This window comes from Drosophila albomicans, chromosome X (assembly GCF_009650485.2).
Source record: "Drosophila albomicans strain 15112-1751.03 chromosome X, ASM965048v2, whole genome shotgun sequence".
Taxonomy (NCBI): Eukaryota; Metazoa; Arthropoda; class Insecta; order Diptera; family Drosophilidae; genus Drosophila; species Drosophila albomicans.
Genome location: NC_047627.2, coordinates 16,704,867 through 16,729,936, shown reverse-complemented (window position 1 = coordinate 16,729,936; position 25,070 = coordinate 16,704,867). Strand labels below are relative to the sequence as shown.

The window sequence follows — 25,070 nt, the reverse complement described above, 5'->3', positions numbered from 1 at the left end:
CACACATCTAACTCCCTCTCCCACGCTATCTCTCTCTCTTGTTGTTGGCGTGTGGCCTGGCTTTGCCTATTTTATGATTTATTGTATGTTTTTCTCTGCCGCCCCGAAAAATCTCTCCTCCTCCTCCTCCTCCTTCTCTCACCCCTCTGCTCCTTAGACCCTTGATGGCTCCTCTTACAACTAACCAACTAAGCAAAGCATCACTGAGCTTATTACACTGACCTTTGCTCTCTCACACACAAACACCCACGTGTCTCACATAAGCACAACAACAGTAACAAAAAAAAAGGCAACTTGAACCACATAAGTAGAAACTAGACTCTTATGCTGCGTGCCCCATGTGGCAGGTAGTCAGGAGTCAAAGGGCAGTGTGTAAGCTACTACAACGAAAACTGATGAGCTTGAGCACAGGAAACAGAAACAGCAAGAGAAGGCAAAGTGAAAGTAGAAGTAGAAGGGAATGGGAATAGTTGAGCACGCAGCAAGCTCAATTGAACTAAAGTGTCCAGCTCATTGAGTAAAGCCCCATCTAAGACGGCTAATACCTGGCCTTATTAATTTGTGCACTTTGCAAATACCCGGCAGGCAATGCAAAGTGATTTCCTTGATGGCCATATATGCGTTTGATCAGCTTTACTATAAGTTAAGCGTTCACTTACTTGACTCTTCTTATTGGTTGGAGCTGCAAATTATTGCCAGCTTCAGCTTCAGCATCCATCCATCTCTCTCCCTATCACCTTTTAATCTTCACTGCTTTCAGTATTTAAAAGCTGAAAGTGTATGTTAAATATACTGAGATTTGTGCATTTCACCTTTTAACATCTCTATCTCTATCCCTATTATATTCTAGTCTACGTCTAAATCATGTTCTCTTAACTTGATTCAGTTTTTAAATGCTGAAAGAGTATGTTAAATATTCTGAGATTTATGCATCTCAACTTTTAACATGTCTTTCTCTCTCCATATCACCTTCTATCATTCGCTTAAATAGCGTTGCCTTTACTTAAAAGATTCAGTATTTAAAAGCTGAAAGTGTATATTAAATATACTGAATTTTATGCATCTCACCTTTCAACATCTTTAACTCTATCCCTATCACTATCTAGTTTTCATCGCTTCCACATAAAAGACTCAGTATTTAAATATACTGAGATTTGTGCATCTCACCTTTTAACATCTCTACATCTATCCCTATTATCTTCTAGTATTAGCTTAAATAGCGTTGCCTTTACTTAAATGATTCAGTATTTAAAAGCTGAAAGTGTATATTAAATATACTGAATTTTCAACATCTTTAACTCTATCCCTATCACTATCTAGTTTTCGTCGCTTCCACATAATAGAGTCAGTATTTAAATATACTGAGATTTGTGCATCTCAACTTTTAACATCTCTATCTCTATCCCTATTATCTTCTAGTCTACGTCTAAATCGTGTTCCTTTAACTTAAAAGATTCAGTTTTTAAATGCTGAAAGAGTATGTTAAATATACTGAGATTTGTGCATCTTTACTTAAAAGATTCAGTATTTAAAAGCTGAAAGTGTATATTAAATATACTGAATTTTATGCTATCTATCCCTATCACTATCTAGTTTTCATCGCTTCCACATAATAGACTCAGTATTTAAATATACTGAGATTTATGCATCTCAACTTTTAGCATGTCTTTCTCTCTCCATATCATCTTCTAGTATTCGCTTAAATAGCGTTGCCTTTACTTAAAAGATTCAGTATTTAAAAGCTGAAAGTGTATATTAAATATACTGAGATTTGTGCATCTTTACTTAAAAGATTCAGTATTTAAAAGCTGAAAGTGTATGTTAAATAAACTGAGATTTATGCATCTCAACTTTTAACATCTCTATCTCTATCCCTATTATCTTCTAGTCTACGTCTAAATCATGTTCCCTTAACTTAAAATATTCAGTATTTAAAAGCTAAAAGTGTATATTAAATATACTGAATTTTATGCATCTCACCTTTCAACATCTTTAACTCTATCCCTATCACTATCTAGTTTTCGTCGCTTCCACATAATAGACTCAGTATTTAAATATACTGAGATTCGTGCGTCTCATCTTGTAACATCTCTATCTCTCTGTTTCTCCCCTTCTGATTTTCGTCTAAATCACATTGCCCTTACTTAAAGGATTCAGTATTCAGATGTTGAAAGCGTATATTAAATATACTGAGAAGTAAAAGCAGAAACAATTTCAAGAAATCGTTTTTATTTTTAATTATACTTGTCACTCCAATTTGCGACTTATCTTTCTCATGTTCAGTCGCCTTCAGCCTTGTTTAATTATTATTGTTAAGCGTTCGCCTTACTTTGATATTTCTTTTTATTGAAAATGGTTGTAAAGTTGTAAGGGGGAAAAAGATTTTAGAATACTCTTATTATTATCACAAGTTCTTCTGCATCTAATGCTTTTCATTTCTTTTTGCTTTTATCAACATCTATCAACCCTTTACGCTTTTGTAATCGTTGCTCTCTTCGGTTTTTTAAACTTTTTTGCAATTATTTCTCATTTCGTTCTTTTCTCAGCTTTGCTCTATTGTTTCATTTGCTTTGCTCAACTTGATTTGTGTGGAATTCTTTGTGATTTTTCCATTTGTTGCCTTTTTTTTGCGAAGAAAACTTTGCTCGCTTTTTTTCTCTAGAGTATTTAAAAGTCTTCTAACGCTTGTTCCCTTTGTTTTAGCAACGCTACTCTTACCTGATTTTTCATTCTTATATTATGCCTCTACTTTACTTTTGCTCTTTTCACACCTCTTCCTCTCCCGCTCCTTTTCAGCAGCTCAATTCCGCCTTTGCCTTTTGGCCTAGCCATAAATTGATGGTCCCCTTCTTACCACCCCTCTGTATGCTCCATAGAGCTGGCTTAATAGTAAAGTATATATTTTGGTATTAGGGGTTTTCCTTATCCCGATCATCATCAGTCAATTGAGTCACGTCTGCGACTTACTCCTTTTGCTGTACCTCAATCGCTTCTCCACTTCTCCACTTCTTCTCTCCTCTTCTCTTCGCCGTGTCTTTTTCGTTTTGCTGGCCGAGTTTTGTTTCTCTCGAAGGATTTGACTGACAGTTTTCCGTTTGCTTTTCGAATTATATATATATTTTTTTTTGTATTTTGCAGCGCAACTATTTCCAGCTGCCAGCTGCTAGCTGCTAGCTGCTGACCCTTCGATCCTGCCCTTGCGTCTGTGTTTGTGTTGCGAAGCACTTACCAATGTTTTCCTAGGCATATTTTATACTTGAATTGCTTTGGTCAGTCGATGGCAAGTTGTGCTTGTTTTTCATCCTCATCATTATCCTTGTGCTCATCCGACGATTGCCACATACTTCATCTGCGACTGTGTGTGTGTGTGTGTGTGTAGAGTCAACTGCCAGAAACAGTTAGTTGTCCTGCCTTGGCTTCGATGTTGCTGCTTCTTTTGCTGCTGCTGCTGCTGCCCTTCGCTCTTTATTATTTATTTACAATATTTTCTTATTCAAAATGAAGCCGCAAGCCTCTCGGAATTATTGATGGCAAACATACAACACTCACTCACACACACACACACACACACACACACACTAGAGTACTCTGGCCATGGTCGAATACCCCAAATATCCGTATCCATCCATTGGCAACCCGTTCCCTAGCTGCCATCCATTTCTTCATTTCTTCATTTTTTTTCCGCCGCGTTTTCTCCATTTTCTCTCTTGCTCCTCCACTTTTGCTCGAGAGTTTTTCAAGTGCGGTCGCCAAAAAGTTCTTGACTCAATTTACCAAATTTGCTTGCTTTCTTTTGCTGCCGATGCCTCCACTTCTCCACCACTTCAGATCTCAGCTCGTTTTCTTGATTTTTTATGATTATTTTGGTCTTCAAATTTGTTGTTTTTGTGTTTTGCCGTTGGTTGGCAGTCAAAGATTATTAACTTTTAAATTATGTACACGACAGGACAAACAGGAGGCCGGCCGCAAAGTGTCAAGTTCATTAGGCGAAAGACAATTGCTACAGTTTGGCAGCCGCCACAGTTTGATGGACATTGGTGTGCGCACAGTTTGGCAGGCAGTCAGCCGCAGTTGTGGAGTCATCAGTGCGGTCTTTGCAAATAATTTCGAGCATTTTTCAATATTTATCGCGCAACTGATGATTTATGTGACTTGGCGCCGCTGTGTGCGTGTGTGTGTGTGTATGTGGGTGGGTTGGTAATATATTTGTGTATGTATGTGTGTGTGTGCTTATTGACGCTGCGGATGTTCTGCCAGCGGAAACTGCAAACAACAGCCCCATAATAAATAAATATTTACGTCCTACGTGGCACATTCTAACCAACATTCTCTCTCTTACTCATTCGTTCTCTTTCTCTCTCTCTCGCACTCAGCAATGAAAAATTCTATACGTGCTGCGATGAGCCATATCTGGACATCACATTCAACATCACAATGCGACGCAAGACGCTCTTCTACACGGTCAACCTGATCATACCCTGCATGGGCATCAGTTTTCTAACCATTCTGGTCTTCTACCTGCCATCGGACAGTGGCGAAAAGGTGAGTAATATCCTCCACTGGGATGCACCGCATCCTCATCATCTATATCATCGATATCATCTATATCGTCTTTATCATCTTCATCATCAGCTGCCGCAATGAACCCGCAGCTGATGCTGCCACATTAATTTATATACACATCCGAGTATACGATTCTTCGTTTCTTTTTTTTTTTCGTTGTTTGTTTTTTGTTTTTGGTGTTTTTCTTTTTCGGGTATATATCTTTTTATGCGCTTTCATTCAATTGCCATAATTTATTGCAGCAAACACATACTACGACATACGAAGCGACTGTGTGTGTGTGTGCTCTCAATGTGCTTTTAATTAAAAAGAAAAAAAGGAAAACGAAAAAAACAAAAAAATAATTTTACACTCAAATGAAAATGAAAATGAAAATGCATTTCGACATTTTCTTTTTTACTGTTTGCCGCCATTTAACTTTAAATAAATAAAATTACATGTTGTATTTAATTTAATGTGTACAGACATGCAAACACACACACTCAAACACACACACATCGACTTGAATGCAGATGAATTGCGAGCGTTAAAAAACGCGCGCGATTTGCGGTTCACGCTGCTGAACGCGTTTCTCAGCGCGATTCTTTGTGGTGGGAAAACTGCCGAAAATGGGTAAAAAAAAAACACAGTAAAGAAGCAGAAGAAAAAAATGATTAATAAAATAAAACGGCATAATGCATAAATATAAATATTTACATGCCGCTGGGGACTTATGAATAAATTACGGCCAATTTTCAAAATAAATAAAACGCAAAAATAATTTGTATGTGCGCGCGGTTTTCTCGACGTCGACGTCGACGTCTACCATTATGCATAATTTGTGTAATAAATATTGACAGTGCATTTGATGGAAGCCAACACACACACACACACAGAAAGGGAGTCATCCCTTTTGCTGGTCAGGTGCATAAAACGATTCGCTAGAGAGAATCCACATCAACAAGCAGCTCACCAATTATGACTACCAAATTGGCTATAACCAAAGGCAAACCGGAACTCAACTTCATTCTCCTCTACGGCGAGTAGAACAGCACTCGCTCCTGTGTGTGTGTGTGTGCCACAACACTCGTTGTTATGATTAATGGCGTGTACAACACAACTCGTTGATAGCCCAGCACAATACTCATATGTAAAATAGCTTTTGTTGATTACAAAAAAAAACAAGAACACTGATTACCATAATGAAAGTGAGCCAAAAAGTGCACTCGTCGTCATGTTCAGCAAGGACAAATAATTTACAATACTCCGAAAAGCGGAGAGTGTTAATTAAAACTACTTAATGCCATAACAAGTGTATAATTTGATAGTCAACCGAAATTAAATGTCGTCAATACTATGAAAAGATAGCAAGCTAAGGAAGACTCGTTATTTTCAAAGTAACGAGTAAATCGAGATAATAAATAGTTTATTCAAATAAATAAAATTTAAACAATTAAGAAATCTTCAGCTGAGTGTGCTCGAGGCATAAAGTTATAATACTCTTCTACCCTATGAGTAGCTGGCATAAAAAAAAACTAACAAAAACTCTTTGCTTTCAAAGTAGCGAGTAGCCTACAACTTGAAATAGCTTTATTCTCAACCTTTCAATGTTTCTTAATGGTGATATTCATTTATAATAACAAAAAAAAAATAATATTATATTTGCTGTAAGCAAGCAAGTCAGAAAGCTCGTTGATTTAAAAGTAACGAGTAAAGTGTTTTCTTAGCACTTTCTTGTTTTCACTCCCTTACAACTTATGTCAATAATGAATATAAATATACATCTATGAAAATAACTAATTTAGCAAAACTTACCAAATTTAAGAAAACTCGTTAATTTAAAAGTGACGAGTAAAGCTTCCTCTCGCTTCTAAAAATAAAAATAAACATGTTATTCGAAGCAGGCAAATACAAATATAAAAGACAGAAACTAATTCTTTAAACTTTAAAGGGTAAGATAACGAGTAAAAGAAGGAAAGCACTCGCCTCTCAACTGTAATCGAAGCTAACAAGGTACTTATTTGGCACGCAAGGTTGTAAATGCAAGACGAGGTAAAGAGATAGATAAGGTGCGAAATAAAATGAGCGATAACAAGCTGCAGAAGGATCTGTTAAAGTTCAGCACTTGCACGAAATAGGGGACATATCGAGTGGTGAATAGGGGTAGGGGAGGGGAATGCAAGCACATAAAGAGCCTACAGCCCACGGGTTTGGGGAACATATCAGTTTCGGCTCGTTCGAATAAACAATTCATTGTGTTTTTATTTTACGAGCCAGCCCGCCGCCTGGTCAAGCTGTGTTGTGTTTTGTTGTTGTTGTTGTTTGTTATTTTGTTATGTTATGTTGTGTGCTTTTTATGGTCAGTGAGTGAGAGAGAGAGAGAAGGACAGAGAGAGGGAGATAGACAGCGACAGCTGGAGCTCGCACAAATATTTACGCCTAAAAGCGGTCAACGTATTGAGCAACGAGCAATCGTCTGCTCCATGGGAATGAAGTTGCCAATTGCTCCCGCTGCTGCGGTTGTTGTTGTTGTTGTTGTTGTTATTGCAAGTAGTTAAAAACATACGAGAGAGAGAGGGAGAGGGGGCGAATGGGAATATGAGATGGGACATGTGCAATCGAAATGAGAATCGGATTCCGATTGCGATTTCGATTGCGTTGCCGATTTCGAATTCGAATTCGTATTCGTATTGGAAATTGGAATTGCAATTGGCAATTTACATGCATATGCGCCACAACGCACTTCATTCATTCAGCCATTCATTGGTTCATTCGTTCATTCGTTCATTCGTTCATTTATTCATTCATCCATTCAGTCAATCGCATAGAGTTCGTGTCCAATACTAAGTAGCTCAACTGGACAATGGCAAACTGGGAGTTTTTATTTTGCTTTTGGCCACAGGCAAAACACACACGAAACCCTTTTGTCGACGCGTCTGCATTTTTATTATTGCTGAAACAATTACATTTTATGTGCAGCAGCACACACACACACACACACACACACATGCATTGCCTGCCCCATGCCACAGTTGTGTGGCACATTCAACGAGTGAGAGAGCAAGTGTCAGAGCAAGCGAGAGAGAGAGAGAGAGAGGCATAAGAGAGGATGTGTAGTGCAGACATTAATTACACATACATTTGCATAAATAATGCCCCTCCTCGTGTCCGCTTGCAACTGGCTTGTCAGCTTGAGGACTTTGTCCATGTCGCATGTCAAAAGCGGCTTGCAACCTTAATTAGGCAGCGCACTAATCGCTTTACAGCACTTTGCAAAACTAAGGCTAATTATCATAAAATCATTAGGCATCAAATTTATGCCGCACACACACACACACACGCACAGACAGTGACAATGAGAGATGTGCTACTGCGAAAGTATTTGTGTGTGTGCACACATAAGAAGCTTCCAAGAACTCAAATTGCCCGTCTCATTTTCGACATTTAATTACTTTTTGCACACACTTCATTACAAGCAGCTTACACACACACACACACACAGACACACACACACAGGTGAAGCTGTGCCACCTGGGCCACCTGTCCTGACCTCCAGCTGAGCCAGCTGTGCTTAGCAGTTAATACAACTTGGCAGCGCGCTGACTGCGACTCACTCACTCACTCTACCTCTACGTCTCACTCGCTCCTCTCTCTCTGTCCGTCCGTCTCCGTCTCGCCACCATACAAATCATATTGAGTTTGCCTTATTGGGCGCTCTGCGAAGTATGCTATGGTTTTTATGTGCCTGGCGCCGCAATATATTGAGGCAAGAATAAAGCAAAAGCTTGAGGGAGAGAATGCGAACAACGAGTGGGATTAGTCAGTCAACTTGCCATGTGGTTATTTATAAGGCATCCTTCCTTCTGCTGCTGCCATTGTTTTTACGCTTCACACACACACACACATACTCACACACTCACATGAACAATAAAAAAAATTGCAACACACACTTCAATAGCATTTTATACGATTTCGATTTTAATAACTCAAGTAGAAAATTCGAAAGCAAACTGCTGTGAATAGCAGCTGCATTTGAATGTTTATTTAAATACATGTGTATGGCGTTGTCTTGTGTTCTTACCAAACAATTTATTTAGTTGCCATCAATATTTGCGCTTCTACACATTTTCTGCACCAATTCACAGTTGACACATTGGCATTCAAATATCGATGTTGCTTTGTAAAGGCAAATGTGAAATTTATCGATAGGCGCCACACACTTATGGGATCACGCCTATCGTTTGACGTACTGCTCCCTACTTTAAGCTGGCTGCTATGAAACTAGGCTGTTACACTTTAAATTTAATGCTGATGATGGCATGTGACATCAACGAGAATGTAAGATGTAAATAACTTTGAAATATTTATGTTAATTAACATATGAGTATTTGCATTCGGTATTTAACTAACTTAGGAAGCTATACAGATAACACATGGAAATCGTTAAGTTAATGTGTCGTGCAAAAAAAACCTGAGTAATATTATTTACACGTACTCTTAGTTGTAGTACATGCATTAACCTTATCTAGGGTACCCGAGGTTTCATTTTGAGCGATTCACAATTGTCGCTTCTTTATGGTGGTGCCTTCATTTTTCCGCTCACCTGAAACTCAATTTCCCAAATCCCTTGCCACGTTCCGTTGCCGTTGTCGTTGTCGTTTGCCAGTTGCCAGTTGCCAGTTTGCCGTTGAAGCTGCAAATGAACTTGACTAAAACATCGCACTGACTTCTCCATCTCTACTATATATGTATATGTATATATCTATCTCTATCCACGCTCTGTCTTTCTCTCTCGCACACAGGTCTCATTAAGCATATCCATTCTGCTGTCGCTCACTGTGTTCTTCCTGCTGCTGGCGGAAATCATTCCGCCCACATCGCTGGTGGTGCCGCTGCTCGGCAAATTTGTGCTTTTCACAATGATACTGGATACGTTCAGGTGAGTGAATATAAATGCCGACTACAACTGAATGCTATGCTGAATGTTGAATGCGCTGTATGTGGAATGTTGAATGTAGAATGCGAAATGTTGAATGTTGAATACTGAATGTTGAATGTGAATGTGAATGTGAATATGATTGTGAATACGCTTTGCGACTGCGACTGCGACTGCGACTGCGATTGCGACTCCGACTGCCACCGCGACTAGGACAACGATTGTGATTGCGATTGAGATTGTGCCAAGGCTCGAGCACGCACTCGTTCGATTTGCATGCCAAACTGATAACAGCTCCCTCTGGTACACCTCCCTTCCTCAGTGTCTTTCTCTCCCTCTCCTCTGGCTGGTCTACCTCTTGTTTATGAGACGACTGTCGAGTCGGAAACGGATGCAAAAAATGAAATTGCGCCCGTTACGAATTTTTTTTCATATTCGTTTTTTACGTTTTATACCCTGCAACTCTTTTCATTTATTCAATACATACAACAATGTATTTAACGTACTGAGGAGTTTCACTAGTTTTTTTTTTTGAACCCTCAGATACCACAGTATAACAATGTGGTATTGATAAACTAGAATCGCACATTTGTCTGAATAGAAGTACAGGGTAGCAGTCAGCCTAGTTGCTGCCGTGTGTGTGCTGTTCATATTTGCCATTGTTTTTTCGTCCTCGTTCATATCTAACGCTCATTTGGCCAACTGCCCATATGCCACGCCTCCACTCGACTCTGTTCGCCTCCACAGCGCCTCGTTTTGCTTCGCCTTCCCTAGCCTTGCCTTGCCTTGCGTTGTCCTCGTCCTCGTCGTAGTCGTCGACGTCGTCGTCGGCCGCAAGTCAAACTTCAAAAATGGCCGGGGCAATTTACAGCCATTTGCCACGCCCACTTGCCACACAAATGCCCGCCTAATTGTTGGTAAACAAAAGTCTAGCGGCCAGGGAAGGATCCCTCCCTCCTCCCAGGTCGAGTGCGGCACAATGAACGGGGCATGGCACAGCGAATGAAGCTGGAGCTGGAGCTGGAGATGAGTTTGGCGTGGGCTGCACTGACACTGCCACTAGACCGGGCGCAACAGGACCTCGCACTTGGACCACAAATGATGTAATTAAGGCAATGGGCAGCTCTCACTCTTCGCTCTCGCAGTCCGAGCCTGACTTGTCGAGGGCAGCAGCTAATTAGACAGACGTGGGCGTCACAAGTTAATTAGCCGACTAAAAGACTTACACGACTCCCTCTCACTCACTCTCACTCTTTATCTCTCTCTCTGTCTCTCTCTTTGCATCCCACCCTCGCTAACTCTCTTTGTCTATTTATATTTTTTTGCCCCGCAGCATCTGTGTGACAGTGCTGGTGCTGAACATTCATTTCCGTTCGCCACAAACGCACACAATGGCGCCTTGGGTGCGCACGGTGTTCATCAATCAGCTGCCACGTTTTCTGGTGATGCGTCGACCGCTCTATCCGATCAGCGAAATGATGTATGTTTTCGCCCACATTCATTCTGAATGTTCCTTACGCTAATCTAATCCTAATGCCATTTTCTTGTTTCCTCCTCGTTCTCCAGCAAATCCTCGCGTCGTCTTATGGTGCGCACGTGCAATGGACTCGAGCTGAGGGATCAAATACCACCGTTGCCACCGCCTGTGGCTCTGTCCCGGTAAGTTCAACACAAGTCCAGCCACTTGCCTAAGATCTTCAAGGGAATTTGCTTTCCGTTTTTTTCCGATTTTGCAGCATGCATCACAGCCCTAAAACGACATCGCGTAGCACATCGCCGCATCTGCAGCATCGCGTGCAGACGCTCAGTCTCATGGATGAGCTGGGCGCAATGGGTGGCGGTGGTGTTGGGGGCGGTGTTGGTGGCGGTGGTGGTGGTGGTGCCTCAACAATCACCGGGCATTTGAGCTCACTGTATCCGCCGACTATATCGACGGTTAACCAGCAAACCTCGACCACATCCTCGCTGATTGATGCCCAGTATCACAATCAGTATCAGCAGACGGGCGGCTCGCTACTCGATCATCCGCTGACGCCGACCAAGTTCCGCCAGATGACCTCGACGTCAAGCCAGACGGGCCAGAGCCAGAACGGCGCCACCACCGCTCATCATCACTACAATGCGGGCGCATGCTGCGGCTCGTCGACAGGTGCAGCTGGTGGTGCGGCTGGCAAAAGCAGCTCCACATCGACGCTGGCACAGCATCAGGGGGGCATTAGCAGTCAAGGCAGCCAGGCAGGGGCTGGCAGCTATCATCTGTATCGTCAGCAATCGAGTTGCTCGGCAAATTTCTCGCCATTGCCGCTGCATGCGCATCAAGCGCACGCCTCGACAACCACCTGCGATTTGGGTTTGGGCGGCATCCACAATCCCAATGTGATAAAGTCCACAACGACGGTGAATTCGGTGGCCACCGCCTCAACGCTCGCTGATTCCTGCTGCAGCGGCACCATACAAATCCATCAGGGCATGGGCGCTGGCGCCGCCTGCCAATCCTCAGAGCTGCTGCATCAACATCGACCCACCACATCAGCCGCCGCGGCCGCTGCAGCCGCTGCTGCTGCTGCCGCCGCCTCAGCAGCTGGTGCCAGCACCTCAGCGGCGGCAGCTGCAGCCGCAGCAGCAGCGGCAGCATCAGCGGCGGCAGCGGGTGGTGCAACACCGACGCCACCGCCACCGCCAGCCTGTGATATATTGCCTGCCTGCCAGCGCGAGGGCGGACCCCACTGTTGTACGGGGGGACGGGGCAGCAATGTGCGACAACGCTGGCACACCTGCCCAGAGCTCCACAAGGCCATGGATGGTGTCAACTATATTGCGGATCAGACGCGCAAGGAGGAGGAGAGCACACGGGTAAGTACAGGAGCACGAAGAGGCAAAAAACAGGGACATGAAAGAATAGCAAGTGGTTAGAACAGGGCAGGGACAATAGTAGGACGGTTAGGAATAGAACAGGAAAGAGATAAGAGTTGGGTCGGGTATAGACTCGAGTATAGAACAGAGAAGCGTCAGGAGCAGGACGTAGATAGAACGCTTCAGGGGTGAACAGAAACAGGATCAGGGGCGAAGAATAGCTAGACTGCGACGGAGACAGACGGCAAATGAGGCCAAGTGAGGTCGCCTGGCAAAAGCCGAAAGCCGCTTAGTATTTGGCGCGGCTTAGCCTAAGTCGCAACCCGTGACTGTCAGCAGTCAACGGTGGGCGGAGACACTGTTCGCGGGGCTGAGAGGGATCACAGGGGGGAGGAGCACAACAAGCCCAAAAACCATAGCGAGCGAACATGGGATTGCGATGCCTAGAGGAATACACAACTCCGCGGGAGTACAGGACCACAGGACCCATAGTACTGCAGGACTATGCTACAACGGGTCAACAGAAATACATGAGAACAGGACAACAACACATCGCGACAAAGGACATACAGGACTGCAGAGCCGCGGGACAACAGGAATACTGCGGAGTACTGCGGTATTCGGGGAACTGTGGAACTCTAAATAGCTGCAATCCGTCGACAGCGAGGTCGCAGGACTATGTTGCGGAATTGGGCGTGCAATGTTAATAGGCCAAACGCTGGCGGGCGCAATAAATTAGAGAGGCCTTAGCTCGGATTTGCTCGAACGTCAATAATCGATATACAGCCAAGGGTGTGTGTGTATGTGTATGTGTGTGCGGGTGCGGGTGCGGGTGGACGAGTGGACGGGGAATAAAACAGGCACTACACCTAGGCGGGACAATGTCAGGACAAATGAGGCACAATGAGCGCGCGTCGTCAGTTAATGCTCATAATGAAGTTTGATGCGGCGCTAATGATGATGAAGCCTAGCCTTGCCCTTTTATTGACCTTTCATCATGCAATGTGTGTGTTAGTGTGTGTGTGTCCAGTATGTCCTGCGTGTCCTGCGTGTCCTGTCCGCATCACTGTCTGCTTGCCTCTTACGCATGTGTTGTGTCTCCACTCTCAGCGGACGGCAGCAGCATCAAAAAGTTTTAATGACTTTTCATGCGGCTTATGAACACGCTCGGACACGAAAAGTCCTTGGAGTCCTTGCACTCGCATTCACATCAGCAGCAGCAGTGGTAGTAGTTGTAGTAGTGGTAGTATCAGTAGTTTCTTGGCAGCATAATGAATGTCTTGTGGCGGCACAAATGCCAATAAAAGTATTTTATTAAAATTACGCACACATTCAATCATTATTGGAATGTCATGCTGGGCTTAGGCCACGGACACAAAGACAGACATGAACACGGACACGGACACACGAACATACACCGACAGCACACGCGACAAAGAGAGCCAGATAGAGAGAAGTAGAGTGAGATGGGGAACATGACACAACTGCTGAGATATGTGGGAAAACATCGAGACAGTGCACATAATGGAACAGTTGGCACTGCCAATGTCCTGGCATTTACATTGGGCACAAAAGCGTGAAAAGGCACGACGAGAGCGAAGGGAGCACGATTGCGTGAAAGCAGAGGGAAGAGGGAAGAGGAGGGGGGGGGTAGAGGAGGAACTGCCAACTGAATAGAAATAAGTACTGACAGCGTGTCACAGAGACCCGCTGATAAATAGACAAAACAACTTGGAAATTGCTTTATACTCGCACTATTAGATCGATCATATAGCAAATGTGAATGCGAATGCGAATGCGAATGATTCGTGTCAGATTGCAATCAACTATGCCGTTTTAAGCCGCACATTCAATTTCGAGTAATTCCTGGCAAATTCAGTTACTTAGTGCGTCGCATCAACTATTTTGGGAGTAGTGCAATTGATTTATTGGCAATACAAATATCCTAACTGGCTGCACATTTAACGTGCTTTACTTAAATGGTTCAAGTTAAAAGGCTGCACGAAATTAAATGGAGTTTGTGCTGTGCCTAAAACTCCAATCGTCAGGAGGATTGAGGATGGGGTATGGGGCATGCCACATGAGTTGCCACTGCAAATATTTCAAATAAATTGCTTCGTTCTTTTAATTACTTTGAATGTTGGTAAGTGACTCATGTGGCGTATTATCGGCTTACTTGATGTCTACGACAAATTTGTATATTTGAATGATTCGCAGGCACACTTCAACATACGAGTAGTAGCGGAGGAGTATGTGAATCATTCATATTGATTTTACGAGTATTTTTGTTGTCGTTTCGTTTCGTTTCGTTGATTTATGCCTCATCATTGCGTGTGCAATGTGTGTGTGTATTTCTGTTCTTCATTGCCAACAGGTCAAAGAGGACTGGAAATACGTTGCCATGGTGCTGGATCGTCTCTTCCTCTGGATATTCACAATAGCTGTGGTGGTGGGCACCGCCGGGATTATCCTGCAGGCGCCCACGCTCTACGATACTCGCGTACCCATTGACATCAAGCTGTCGGAGATTGCCTCCACGACGGCCAAGCCGAATGTGGCGAGGCCCGTGTTGTAAATCCCATAAGGACGACATCAGCACACACACTTACACACATACAGAGATACAGAGATACACGCACACACTCACTCACACAGACACGCGCATACTTGGACAGTCTGAGGAAGTAAAAGAAGGAAGAGAAGAAATTCGCATTACTATTTTTTTTTTTTTTTTTTGTGACAGTAACAACACGACGAAGTGGAGGAATAAGAAGCAGATGATGGAAAAGTCGAAGAAGTAGAAGAAGAACAACAACAAAAAGCAAGTAACTATAACTTTAACAAGAAACCGATACATGTATTTGTTATAAACTTAGAACCATGTAAGAAATGAAATGAATCGAAAACATGATAACGAAATGAATATGATGATGATGATGATGATGATGATGACGAACCTTAGCTACGATTAACTAACTATAACGAAATTGTACACTAATGTTTAACAATGATAGCAACAACAATTGAAAGACAAGCACAAAAAGCCTCTTAAGATGTTATAACGATTTGCCCATAATAACATACCTACATAAAATAAGCTCTGTTCCACAAGTGTTCTACTACAATCGTACCCCAACTTCACACATACACGCATTCAATATGAATACAATTCATTCGATTTAATTGTTCATCAACAAATACACCTAGCACTTAGTAGATAGATAGGCAAATTTGTTTAACTTATCGGCTGCCAAACTGTTTCAAATTAATTGCCTGATCGATGCTCGGTTTATCGACAATCGATTATACATATAAAAGCAGCACTGATTTGCAATCGAAAGCACGATAAGCGATAAGCTTAATTTGCTGTAAAAGCTACTGCAATAATAAGTTAATTAGTTAAGCACCAAAGCCCGAGACAACATTATAATTAGTATTCTAATTTCGTTGCGTTTCGCAGTTTTTTTTTTTTTTTTTTTTTTTTTTGTCCTCCATTGCATTTGCCGTTTCGCAAGTGCGTGAGTGAGTAAGTCAGCAAGGCAGCGTGGAGCAGAAGGATGAAGCGAGAGAGCGACGGACTGTGAAGTGTAGTGGGTGACTGGGTGACTAAGCGTAAGCTTTCGAGCTGCAAATGATGCATGCAAATTAGTGCAAATAAACACACAGCACAGCACAGCAGTATGCGATGCTCCTCCTCGCACATTCGCCTTGCGGCAATTAGTTAGCACAAAGCTTTAGTTATTATGCCCAAGTGTGCGTGTTTCGAGTGCTTCTGCATGTGCACTCACACACACACACACACATACATACATATATAAATACATGTGCATATTAGTATGTGTGCGTGAAGAGTAAATAATCACCATTTGGAATTCAAATTCAATTTTAGTGTGTCAGCTGCGCGCGCGTGCAGCCCGCCTAATTGGCCAGCATACCGGCATATAACTGACAAATCGCACAGCACAGCACAGTACAGCACATGGGCACAGATCAACAACGGTAACTACCCCTCCTCCACAATCCCATACATTTTTCAAACCCCCCACGCTATTATAATTTGTTTAATTCTCTGCACTCGTTTGTTGCCTACGTTTTATGTGCATTCACACAGCATTCAGCTTTCTACTGCTCACGCAAATCGTTCGTTCGTTTTTTTTTTTTTGTTTGTTATGTGGGTCAGAGGGGAGAGGTGCTTAATGTTCGGCACGCCGAGATAACTCCATATTTTTTTGCTGTGCTATGTATGTGGTGCGTTCGCCTTTTTAATGCACTTGCGACTCTCATAATTTATGCAAATTTGCAATTGTACTGCAATTTATGCGCACAATTTACACCGGCTACCTGGCCAAGCGGTCACGTGCCAACAGTCGCAACGACAACAACAATAACAACTACAGCAACAATGCCAATTTTTGACAACAACAAAATTCATAGTACTACTGTCCAAGCGCCAAAAAGTTTTCTTGTCTCTCGCTGTTCATCTCCTGTTTGTATGTGTGTGTGTGTGTGTGTGTGTTTTTGCATTTTGCCCCGCTTTGATTTTGTTTTTATTTGAATTTTGTTCACTCGCAGCACATTATTCCGTTTATCTGCATTTCACTGTGGCAATAAAAATCAAAATAATGTTGATTAGGCGACCGAAAATGTTTTCCAAATTGCAAAGCGCTTGAAAAACGTTTTAAAGCACAAACAAAACATAAATGGCAATAAAAACAACAACCACAAAATCCCGAAACCAAAGCGCACACCATGCTTATGCTTAACATTAAAAGGGAAATTTTAGCAGTGCACAAGGAGGGAAATTTTTCAAATGCTAACAGCGCACTGTTAAGTGCAGCCGAGTGCTGCCAACAGGCAGCAGTGTAGTGCAAGCGACGACTGCTGTTAATGCCAATTATGCGATCAGAGCCACACACACACACACATCATACATATTTTGCTTGCTGCAAAAGTTGCGTAGCAGTCAGCGTGCTGTGGGGATCTAGTATCTTGTTCTTCATGTTGGGTCGTAAACTTTTAAAATTCTTACAGAGCAATAACTAAAATGCGCTAAATGACAGACAATTATTTTGAGATTGCTGCTAAAGTGCAATTCAGCGCACAATCAACTGGAAAATAATGTTGTTTCGTGTTATTTGCTGCTGTCTTGTCCTCTACTTGCATCCATTGCATCCACTTCATTTTGGTCCAGTGTCAATCGTCAGCAATTCGCCGTAATTGTTGGCATCTCTTTTGCTCCTTAAGCATTCCTCTGCAACAGCAACAGCAGCAGCTTTTAAAAGCGGCGGGCGCACCACTTTAATTAAATGATGAAAAGCGAGTGAGCAAAAAAAAATAAAAATAAAAATAGTGCACACACACACAAAATGAAAAGCCATTAACCAATAACAAATTATTATGATTTTTTGTTTTTCTTTTTGCTATTTATATGTGTTGGGCGGATGCAAGAAGTAAAAGAGATGGAAAAACACTATAGTAGAGTATAAAAAGTGACCATGTCGAAAGTTTTTAAAGCGCTTTTAATGACGGGCCAAGCGAGCAAACTCACAAGGCGTTTTATAGTTTTTGTTTTTTTCTCTCTCTCTTTGCTCTTTCCTTCTCTTTCAACAGGGTAGGAAGGAAGGAGGAGAGGAAGCTGGCATGGACATTGAAACCGACCGCAAATCATAATTGTTGCGGCAACAACGAAAACAACCAGCAAAAAGCTGGAGAGTGTGAGAGTGTGAGAGGAAGGCAGCGTAACAATAATACCAACTGTGGCCACACAAAAAGCACATTAGCCTGGCTATCGCCTTGACTGTCTGCCACAGCTCCTTGGTGCCACGCCTCCCCCCCCCCTGACCCCTGTCCTCTGCCGTAGTTGTTGTTGTTGCTGCTCTCTCTTTGTTTCATGCATTTCGCTGTTTGAAGCTAGGCTCTGTTGGTCGCGATGCGTATCAGCGAGTTTGTTACACATAACTTTTGCCGCGCAGCGCCTAAAAGTATGCTACAGCATTTATCTATTGCCCTGAGACGCGCTCTGTATGAGTATGTGTTTGTGTGTGTGTGTGCTGGGCAATACAAAAGCAATCATAAAGTTACTGCCAACATTTTTGACGTGCCCCGCTGCTCGCGCGACTCGTTAAATGGGCCTATCTCTAACATAGTATTCCACCTAGATGTCGCTGTTGCTGTTGCACAGACTGCCGCTCAATAGGAGCGACAAATTTATTGCTTGCTAATAGGAAAACAGCCCCGAAAAATGGACAAAGGACCAACTTTGTTAGCCGCCAAAGCGGAAGCAAACAGTTTTTCGACATTTTTGTTCTTTTGTTTTGTCTCCCCTCTCTCTTTCTCTCTCTGTCTCCCTCTTTCGCATCTTAGGGGACACAAAAAATATGTTTTCAACATAATTTCATTCATTATATTCGAATTTTCATTGTTGTTGACGCTTGTGCTGGGGAACGCTTTTGCTTTTGGGCTTGGGCTTGGGGAACGCGTGCTGCTCATTTTCAGTGGACTCATTATCATGCCACGCCCTCATTCCCTCATTCGCCCATTCCCTACTCCTATTTGCTGGTCAGCAGTCAGCAGCCTCCTCGTGTTCGTCCTTTGTGTGCGACATTTTTGGCTAATTTGAATTTAATTTCATTTGAAATGTTTTCGTTTGTTTGTTTGTTGATTTTTGGCTGTTTGTCCGTTTGATTCGCATTGATTTCATTTGCGTTCCCGACAAGTGCGAATGATGGCCAAGTGAGTGTTTTTGCCACGAATGTATTTGAGTACTGAATATTTGAGTTCTCGTTCTCGTTTTCGTTTTCATTTGCGTTTGTTAATTGATTTCCAGATGAAGACCAAAAAATTAATTGATTCTCTTTATACTATGTATGTATCTATTTACGGCAATATTTAATTATCTTGTCATACAAATTTCGCAAAATTAAATATACATTCTCATTAGCGGTTTTGCTGCTGATAGCAAAGCAACCGCAAAGCAGCCAGCTTTTGTAAGCGCTTGTGGCGGCCATTTTCATTTCAAAATAAACTTCATCCGCTGATCGCTGAGCAGCCGACAGAAAGCTCACTGCTATGCTGACAAGGAACAACAGCAAATTTGGTTTCACATTGAGTTATTTGTTAACTACATATTATATATGAAAATAAAAACAATAATTTGTGATAAATTCTGTTATGCACCTCGCGAGAGTATTACAAAATGAAGTGTTTGTTATAAATTAGATAATTAGTTGAACTCAAATTGAATAACATACAAGTATAAATCAAAAGTTTATGGTATACATGTAGCAACTAATTGAACCCTATCGATGTGACTGCCTTTAAAATGAAAACAAACAAAAAATACCTATTAAAATATATTGTATGTACTATGTAATAGAGTCCTCTGCTTTTTACTCGTTTTTTAGAGAGAATCTTCATCGAATACTTCTTACACATTTATCACTCATAGACTCAACTCATATATCATATATCATTAGTCATTAAACCACATGAAAATGAAACCAAAATGACGGAGGGCAGAGTGTAATGTAAATGTTGAAATATCTTTTAACAAAGCAAACACGGGGAATAAATAACGTAATACTTACAACAACAAATACACATACATATATTTATTATTAAAGTGTATGACGAAGAAGAAGAAGAAAATAAGAAAGCAAGGAAGAAAGCAACATTTTCAAGGTACAGTCGCAACAAAAACAATGTTCGATGCATTATCAAAGGTAAATGCATATATAAAGTGGCGGGGAAATAAACAACTAAATATACATTAAAACATTATATGATAATATAAAACAAAACAAAAAGGAAAAACATTTTTTTTTTAGAACGTACCTTTAAAAATGCAAACTTTAAGCAAAAAACCAAGAAACCAAATATATAAATAAATAATTGATGAGGGACGAAGTGGAAGAGCAAGAACGAGGCGAAACAACTAACATTAATTTTAAACATAAATTTACTAGTAAAATTAAATTTAACATTAATGAAAAATGGTAAGCGGTATACACAGCAAATTGTTAACAAAAAAAACTTAGAGAAAATTGTTTAAAAAGTACGTGAAAGAAACAAAAAATTTATGAACAACTAAAAAAACAAACACACTGAAATTTAAGAAAAGCAAAAACCAAACACGAATTGAATTAATTTTTAAGCAATGAAATGGCATAACAAAATTAACAAAAAGAAAACTAAACAAAAAACGAAAAAAATTAAATATTCTTACAAAAAAAAAAAACAAACAAAAAACCCAAAAGAACAAAGAACAACTAACTAAAAATTATACGATTTACAAAAGAAAGAAAAAAGCTAATTGTAAAAATCCCAAAAAAAAAAAAAAAAAACATATATGTATGTATTTTTTTTTTTGCTCACAAAAACAAATGATGAAAAATTTTAATGGGCATTGGAACTAAATGCAAGAAAAAACGAGTTCTCTAGGCAAATACCTTGACCCCCCATCAAAGAAAAAAAAAAACAACGCATACAAAGAATGCAACAAATCCTAACCCAACCTTTTCCCAACAACCTTGAAACTATCCCCGAATACCTCCTAAACCCGCCCTTTACACTCACTCTCACACACACACATGAGTATTTTTGTGGCACCGAAAAACGTAAATGAATAACGTAAATTTGTTCGTAAAGCTGTTTGAGAATTTTCTAAAAATTGGCATCACAAAAACGTCTAAAATTAAACAAATTGCAAACCAAACCAAAAAACAAAAAAAAAAACAAAGTCAACAATGCCAAAAAAAAAAAAAAAAAAAAACAACAATAACAAAATGAAAATTTAGCAATTAGTGAGAATTTTTAATGCAAAATGAGGTTTAACACGAGAAATAAACAAAACCAAAAACAAAAAAGAAACTTATAAAGATAAAATAAATTATAAATATAAAAAAACACGATAGATAACAGGAAACCGCAGAAACCGAACTACAAGAATACAAAAAGTAAACAAAAGAAAAAACAAAGACAAAAAAAAACATTGATAAGTCAAAAGCAACAAACACAACAACAACAACAACTAATTATTTATAACAATTAAAGGAAAAGTGAACGAAAACACAAAAGAAAAAGAAAAACCAAGAAAAAAATTCAAATAGAAATTCTTTTCAAAATATCAATAAAGCAAGAATATTAAAAACAAAAAAATAAAATAAAATAATACAAAAAAAAAAACGACGTGTTTTATTTTTATTCTATAATCGTATATATTTTTCTTTATTAATTTCAAATTTTACTATGCGCTTTATTTCAATTATGTCATTAAGTCACAGCGAAGAAAAACACAGAAAAAAAAAACACCATCAACAACAACAACGAGCTGTTGAGCTAAGGCCATTATGTTTTTTCTCATAAGTACATAAATAATTAATTGCTAACAAACTGGGCGAGATATATAGTATTCAAATACATATATACATATATCAACGTGAGAGAGAGAGAGCAGCCTAATGAGATATTGTTTGCGAGAGAAAAAGTGTGAGATTAAATTGGGTGTGATGTTTGTTTTCAAGACTTATGGGAGGTAGTTTGGGAAAAGCAGCGCAAAGGAGCGCCTAGCCTAGGGCTTTGTCTTTTATAAGCGAAGAGAGAAAAAGTCGATGTCTCGCTCTAACAATCGCCAGCGAGCTCCTCATTATCATCCTCCGGCTCGGCGCCGCGTCCCTCGCGAATGCGCTTCAATTTACGCTTCAGCATCATAACGCCTGAAAAGAAATGAATGAAGAGCGTTTAATAAACAATTGAAGAGCGTTTAATAAACAATGCACAATGGTTTGCTTGCTGCACTTACACTTGATGGCCTGATACGTTTTGGCCGAGGCAGATTCGCTGGCTGGCAGCGGATTCGACGTAGCCTTCTCGTGGGCCAACTTCACCTCGATGTAGGCGCGTCTCAGTGTCTTGTAATGCCGGTACTCGCTCGTATCCTTCAGCAATATGCATCTGGAATAGGTAAATTGATTAGTTTTGCGGGCGGTTAAATTGAAAACTTCACTTCCACTTACTTGGCTGCCGAGCCCTCGCCCGAGCAATCCGAGGGCGTGGTATGATAGATCTGATGATAGAAGTACTGCAACACTGGCGAGTTCCAAATAGACAAACCATACCACAGCCAAATGGCCACGTTCAGCGGCAACTTAAAGTTCTTGGCAAAGAGCGTGGGTATAAAGTAATTGAATGGTAAGCGATTGATGAACACCAGCACCCAGGCAGCCAACCTTATGCCCATGAATATCTGATAGATCAAGCGATTGCGTTTCGAATTCTGCAAAGCTATCAATGACAAAAAATCGGCCAAGATGCTATAGAGACCCAACGTAAGATTCAGTCCAACGAAATAGTTTTCATATCTGTATAGGTAGAGAAACAAGACATTAGTTTACAACGTTTTAAGTTTATATGTCTGAACATGTCTCAACATGCCTGTACACGTCGATGGCGATGAGAGCGAGCAGATACAGTCCCTTAGAGGCGGCCTCCACAAAATCAGCCTCCTTAAAATCAAGCATAGCTCCATGCAAATAAAACGTGATCATGAAGATCGAATAGAATTGAAATTTCTCATATTGATGCGAGCGATAAAAGATCAAATTATCAGAGCTATGGAAGAGCGAATAGCGTCCCTGGGTCTTCATTATTTGTGGCAGAATCATGAATTCGTTGTAGAAGTGCAGAAAGAGACAGCAGGCTGAATAAAAGGCAATGTTCCATATAAGGCGAGCGAATTGTTTGCGCTTGAAATACTTGATGTTCGCTGATGATTTGAGAAAGAACTGCAAAGAGAAAGAGAAGGAGAGAGAGGGATAGGGAGAGAGAGCGTTAGAAGGAGAAAGAGAATCGTAAATGTTTCCGCATGTAAATTATTATACATAGTATACAATATTTGTGTTTAATAATCTTAATTGTTATGATAGGCAGTCGGTTGGTCGCCCGTCTTATCGCTTTATTGTTGTTGCGGCTGCCGCAGCGGCGCCTCGCAAGCGGTTTTGTGCACATCTTGACTGGCTGGCGACTATTTATAAATGCCCAAATTCATTGGGCAACAGCGACAAACTGTAAACGAACGTTGCACTTGCCACTTGCCACTTGCCACCACCTCCTCCTGCTGCGTCTACTCACCTGGAAGACACGTTGAAAGCCATAGAAGCCACAGGATAACGCCACAAATATCCAGAAGACCGCATTGATCAGGTAATGCAAATCAATGTTCTGCACCAGCGCATCGAATCGATCGTTGGTGATCAGATATTTGAGCGGCAAAAAGAAATTGCATACTTCTGACCAATAATCCGGCGGACCGGCCTTCATATCCAGTATGGACATGTTTTGGGGATGATCCTGCGCTGCCTACCTGCCACAAGCCAAAACGTTCGCTCAAACGTGTGCCATGCAACACGAATTTTTCGTTGTCAAACTACAACAATATGGGATTGATTTATTTATAAACAGTTCGCACGGTTTGTTGTTGTTGCAGCCTTATTTACATACCTGGCAGCGTGACAGTGTGACCATACATGCCATTTGCCGCATGTATTATTTTACGCTGAAAACATACTGAAAGTACTAGTTATAATTGTGAATGGTGTCAACATTTTGAAAACTTAAAGTTCAGATGTTTGTGTGCTTCTATTTAAAAATTAATTTTAAATTTAAATTAAAAAACAAATTAACAGCGTTTTAACGGCCCTTTTGGTATTCCGCTCTACAAAAATATCCAAGCCATATAAAATACCATACAAGAAGCACAGAAGCTATCGATATTTTTTCGGCCTGCCAACTTGCTGACAACACGCGCTCAATTCAAACTCTACAATTTTTTCAGTTAAGTTTTAAAAAATGTCACAATCAGCAGTAGCACATATTGAGACATTCCCCCCTGAGCCGGTTACGCTGTTCAAACAACTAATTGATGCATTCAGCAAGCAGTCAATAGATGGACTGACACTAATGAATTTGGCCACCGTGGATGAGGAATTCGGTGTGCTCAACCGCAATGTGTTGTATCGCGGCCTCAGCGACGATGACTGCATCATCTATGTGACCCAGCGCTTTACACGCAACTTTAAGAACCTTCAGGCGAATACCAAATGCTCCATTGCTTTCTTTATGCCCCAAGTTGTGTTGCCATCGCAGGGCCCAAATCCGGCACTGTGGCAGGTGCGTTTGATTGGTGCCACTGCCGAAGAGTTGCCCGACTCCCAATTGGATGCGTGGTGGGAGAAGGAGTTGCTGTCATCGAAAATACGCGACTATGTCTTCCCCTGCGGCCAGCCGGTGGAGTATCAAGAGTTGGTGGCGAAGCACGATCAGTTTCTCGCTGATCATTTGGCCTCAGGGCAACCCCTAAAGCGTCCCGCTACCTAGTCAGTTATACACTAGATATTATATAGTAGATATTTTTAATTAAAATCTTATCATTTCTACACAGCACGGCCTTCAAGTTCCGCGCCCAACGTTGGGACTTCCTCAAGGTGGGCAGCGGCCAAATTCCGGATCGTGTGCAATATCGTCGCCAGCCAAATGGAGAGTGGCTCGCTACACATGTTTCCACCTGAATTTTTGCCACAAAACAACTTTGTTTTTTTTTTTTAATTTTTATTCAACTATTATGTGAAAAACAAAACAATCGCTCTCTACAAATACACAATAAACAAAATTATAGCTAAAATGTAAAACTAGCTACGGTTGCTTCCTCTTCTTTGTTGTTGCTGTTGTTGTTGTTTATCCTTTA

At 41.1% G+C, this 25,070-nt stretch overlaps 3 protein-coding genes across 4 annotated transcripts in view; 2 read left to right on the top strand and 1 right to left on the bottom strand.

Moving 5' to 3' along the window:
* The window catches only part of LOC117577839 (acetylcholine receptor subunit alpha-like), a 115,140-nt gene extending 99,036 nt beyond the window's left edge, over positions 1-16,104 (top strand). For both annotated transcript variants that reach the window (XM_052008516.1, XM_034262780.2), the window contains 6 exons: positions 4,374-4,542; positions 9,345-9,481; positions 10,812-10,958; positions 11,045-11,137; positions 11,215-12,331; positions 14,706-16,104. In XM_052008516.1, the coding sequence (XP_051864476.1) occupies positions 4,374-4,542; positions 9,345-9,481; positions 10,812-10,958; positions 11,045-11,137; positions 11,215-12,331; positions 14,706-14,906 (1,864 nt within the window). In that variant the 3' untranslated portion in view covers positions 14,907-16,104. The remainder of the gene's footprint in view (positions 1-4,373; positions 4,543-9,344; positions 9,482-10,811; positions 10,959-11,044; positions 11,138-11,214; positions 12,332-14,705) is intronic.
* Positions 16,105-21,735: 5,631 nt separating this feature from the next.
* On the bottom strand, positions 21,736-23,808 carry LOC117577841 (uncharacterized). Its single transcript, XM_034262784.2, has 5 exons — positions 23,459-23,808; positions 22,763-23,112; positions 22,345-22,689; positions 22,131-22,282; positions 21,736-22,044 (listed from the first exon to the last, which is right to left on the bottom strand). The coding sequence occupies exons 1-5, from the start codon at positions 23,660-23,662 to the stop codon at positions 21,950-21,952; spliced, it is 1,146 nt and encodes a 381-aa protein (XP_034118675.1). The 5' UTR covers positions 23,663-23,808; the 3' UTR covers positions 21,736-21,949.
* Positions 23,431-25,014, top strand: LOC117577843 (pyridoxine/pyridoxamine 5'-phosphate oxidase). The gene is made up of 3 exons (XM_034262787.2): positions 23,431-23,530; positions 24,162-24,702; positions 24,768-25,014. Exons 2-3 carry the CDS (start codon positions 24,176-24,178, stop codon positions 24,892-24,894), a joined length of 654 nt encoding a protein of 217 aa, XP_034118678.1. The 5' UTR covers positions 23,431-23,530; positions 24,162-24,175; the 3' UTR covers positions 24,895-25,014.
* Positions 25,015-25,070: the final 56 nt, after the last annotated feature.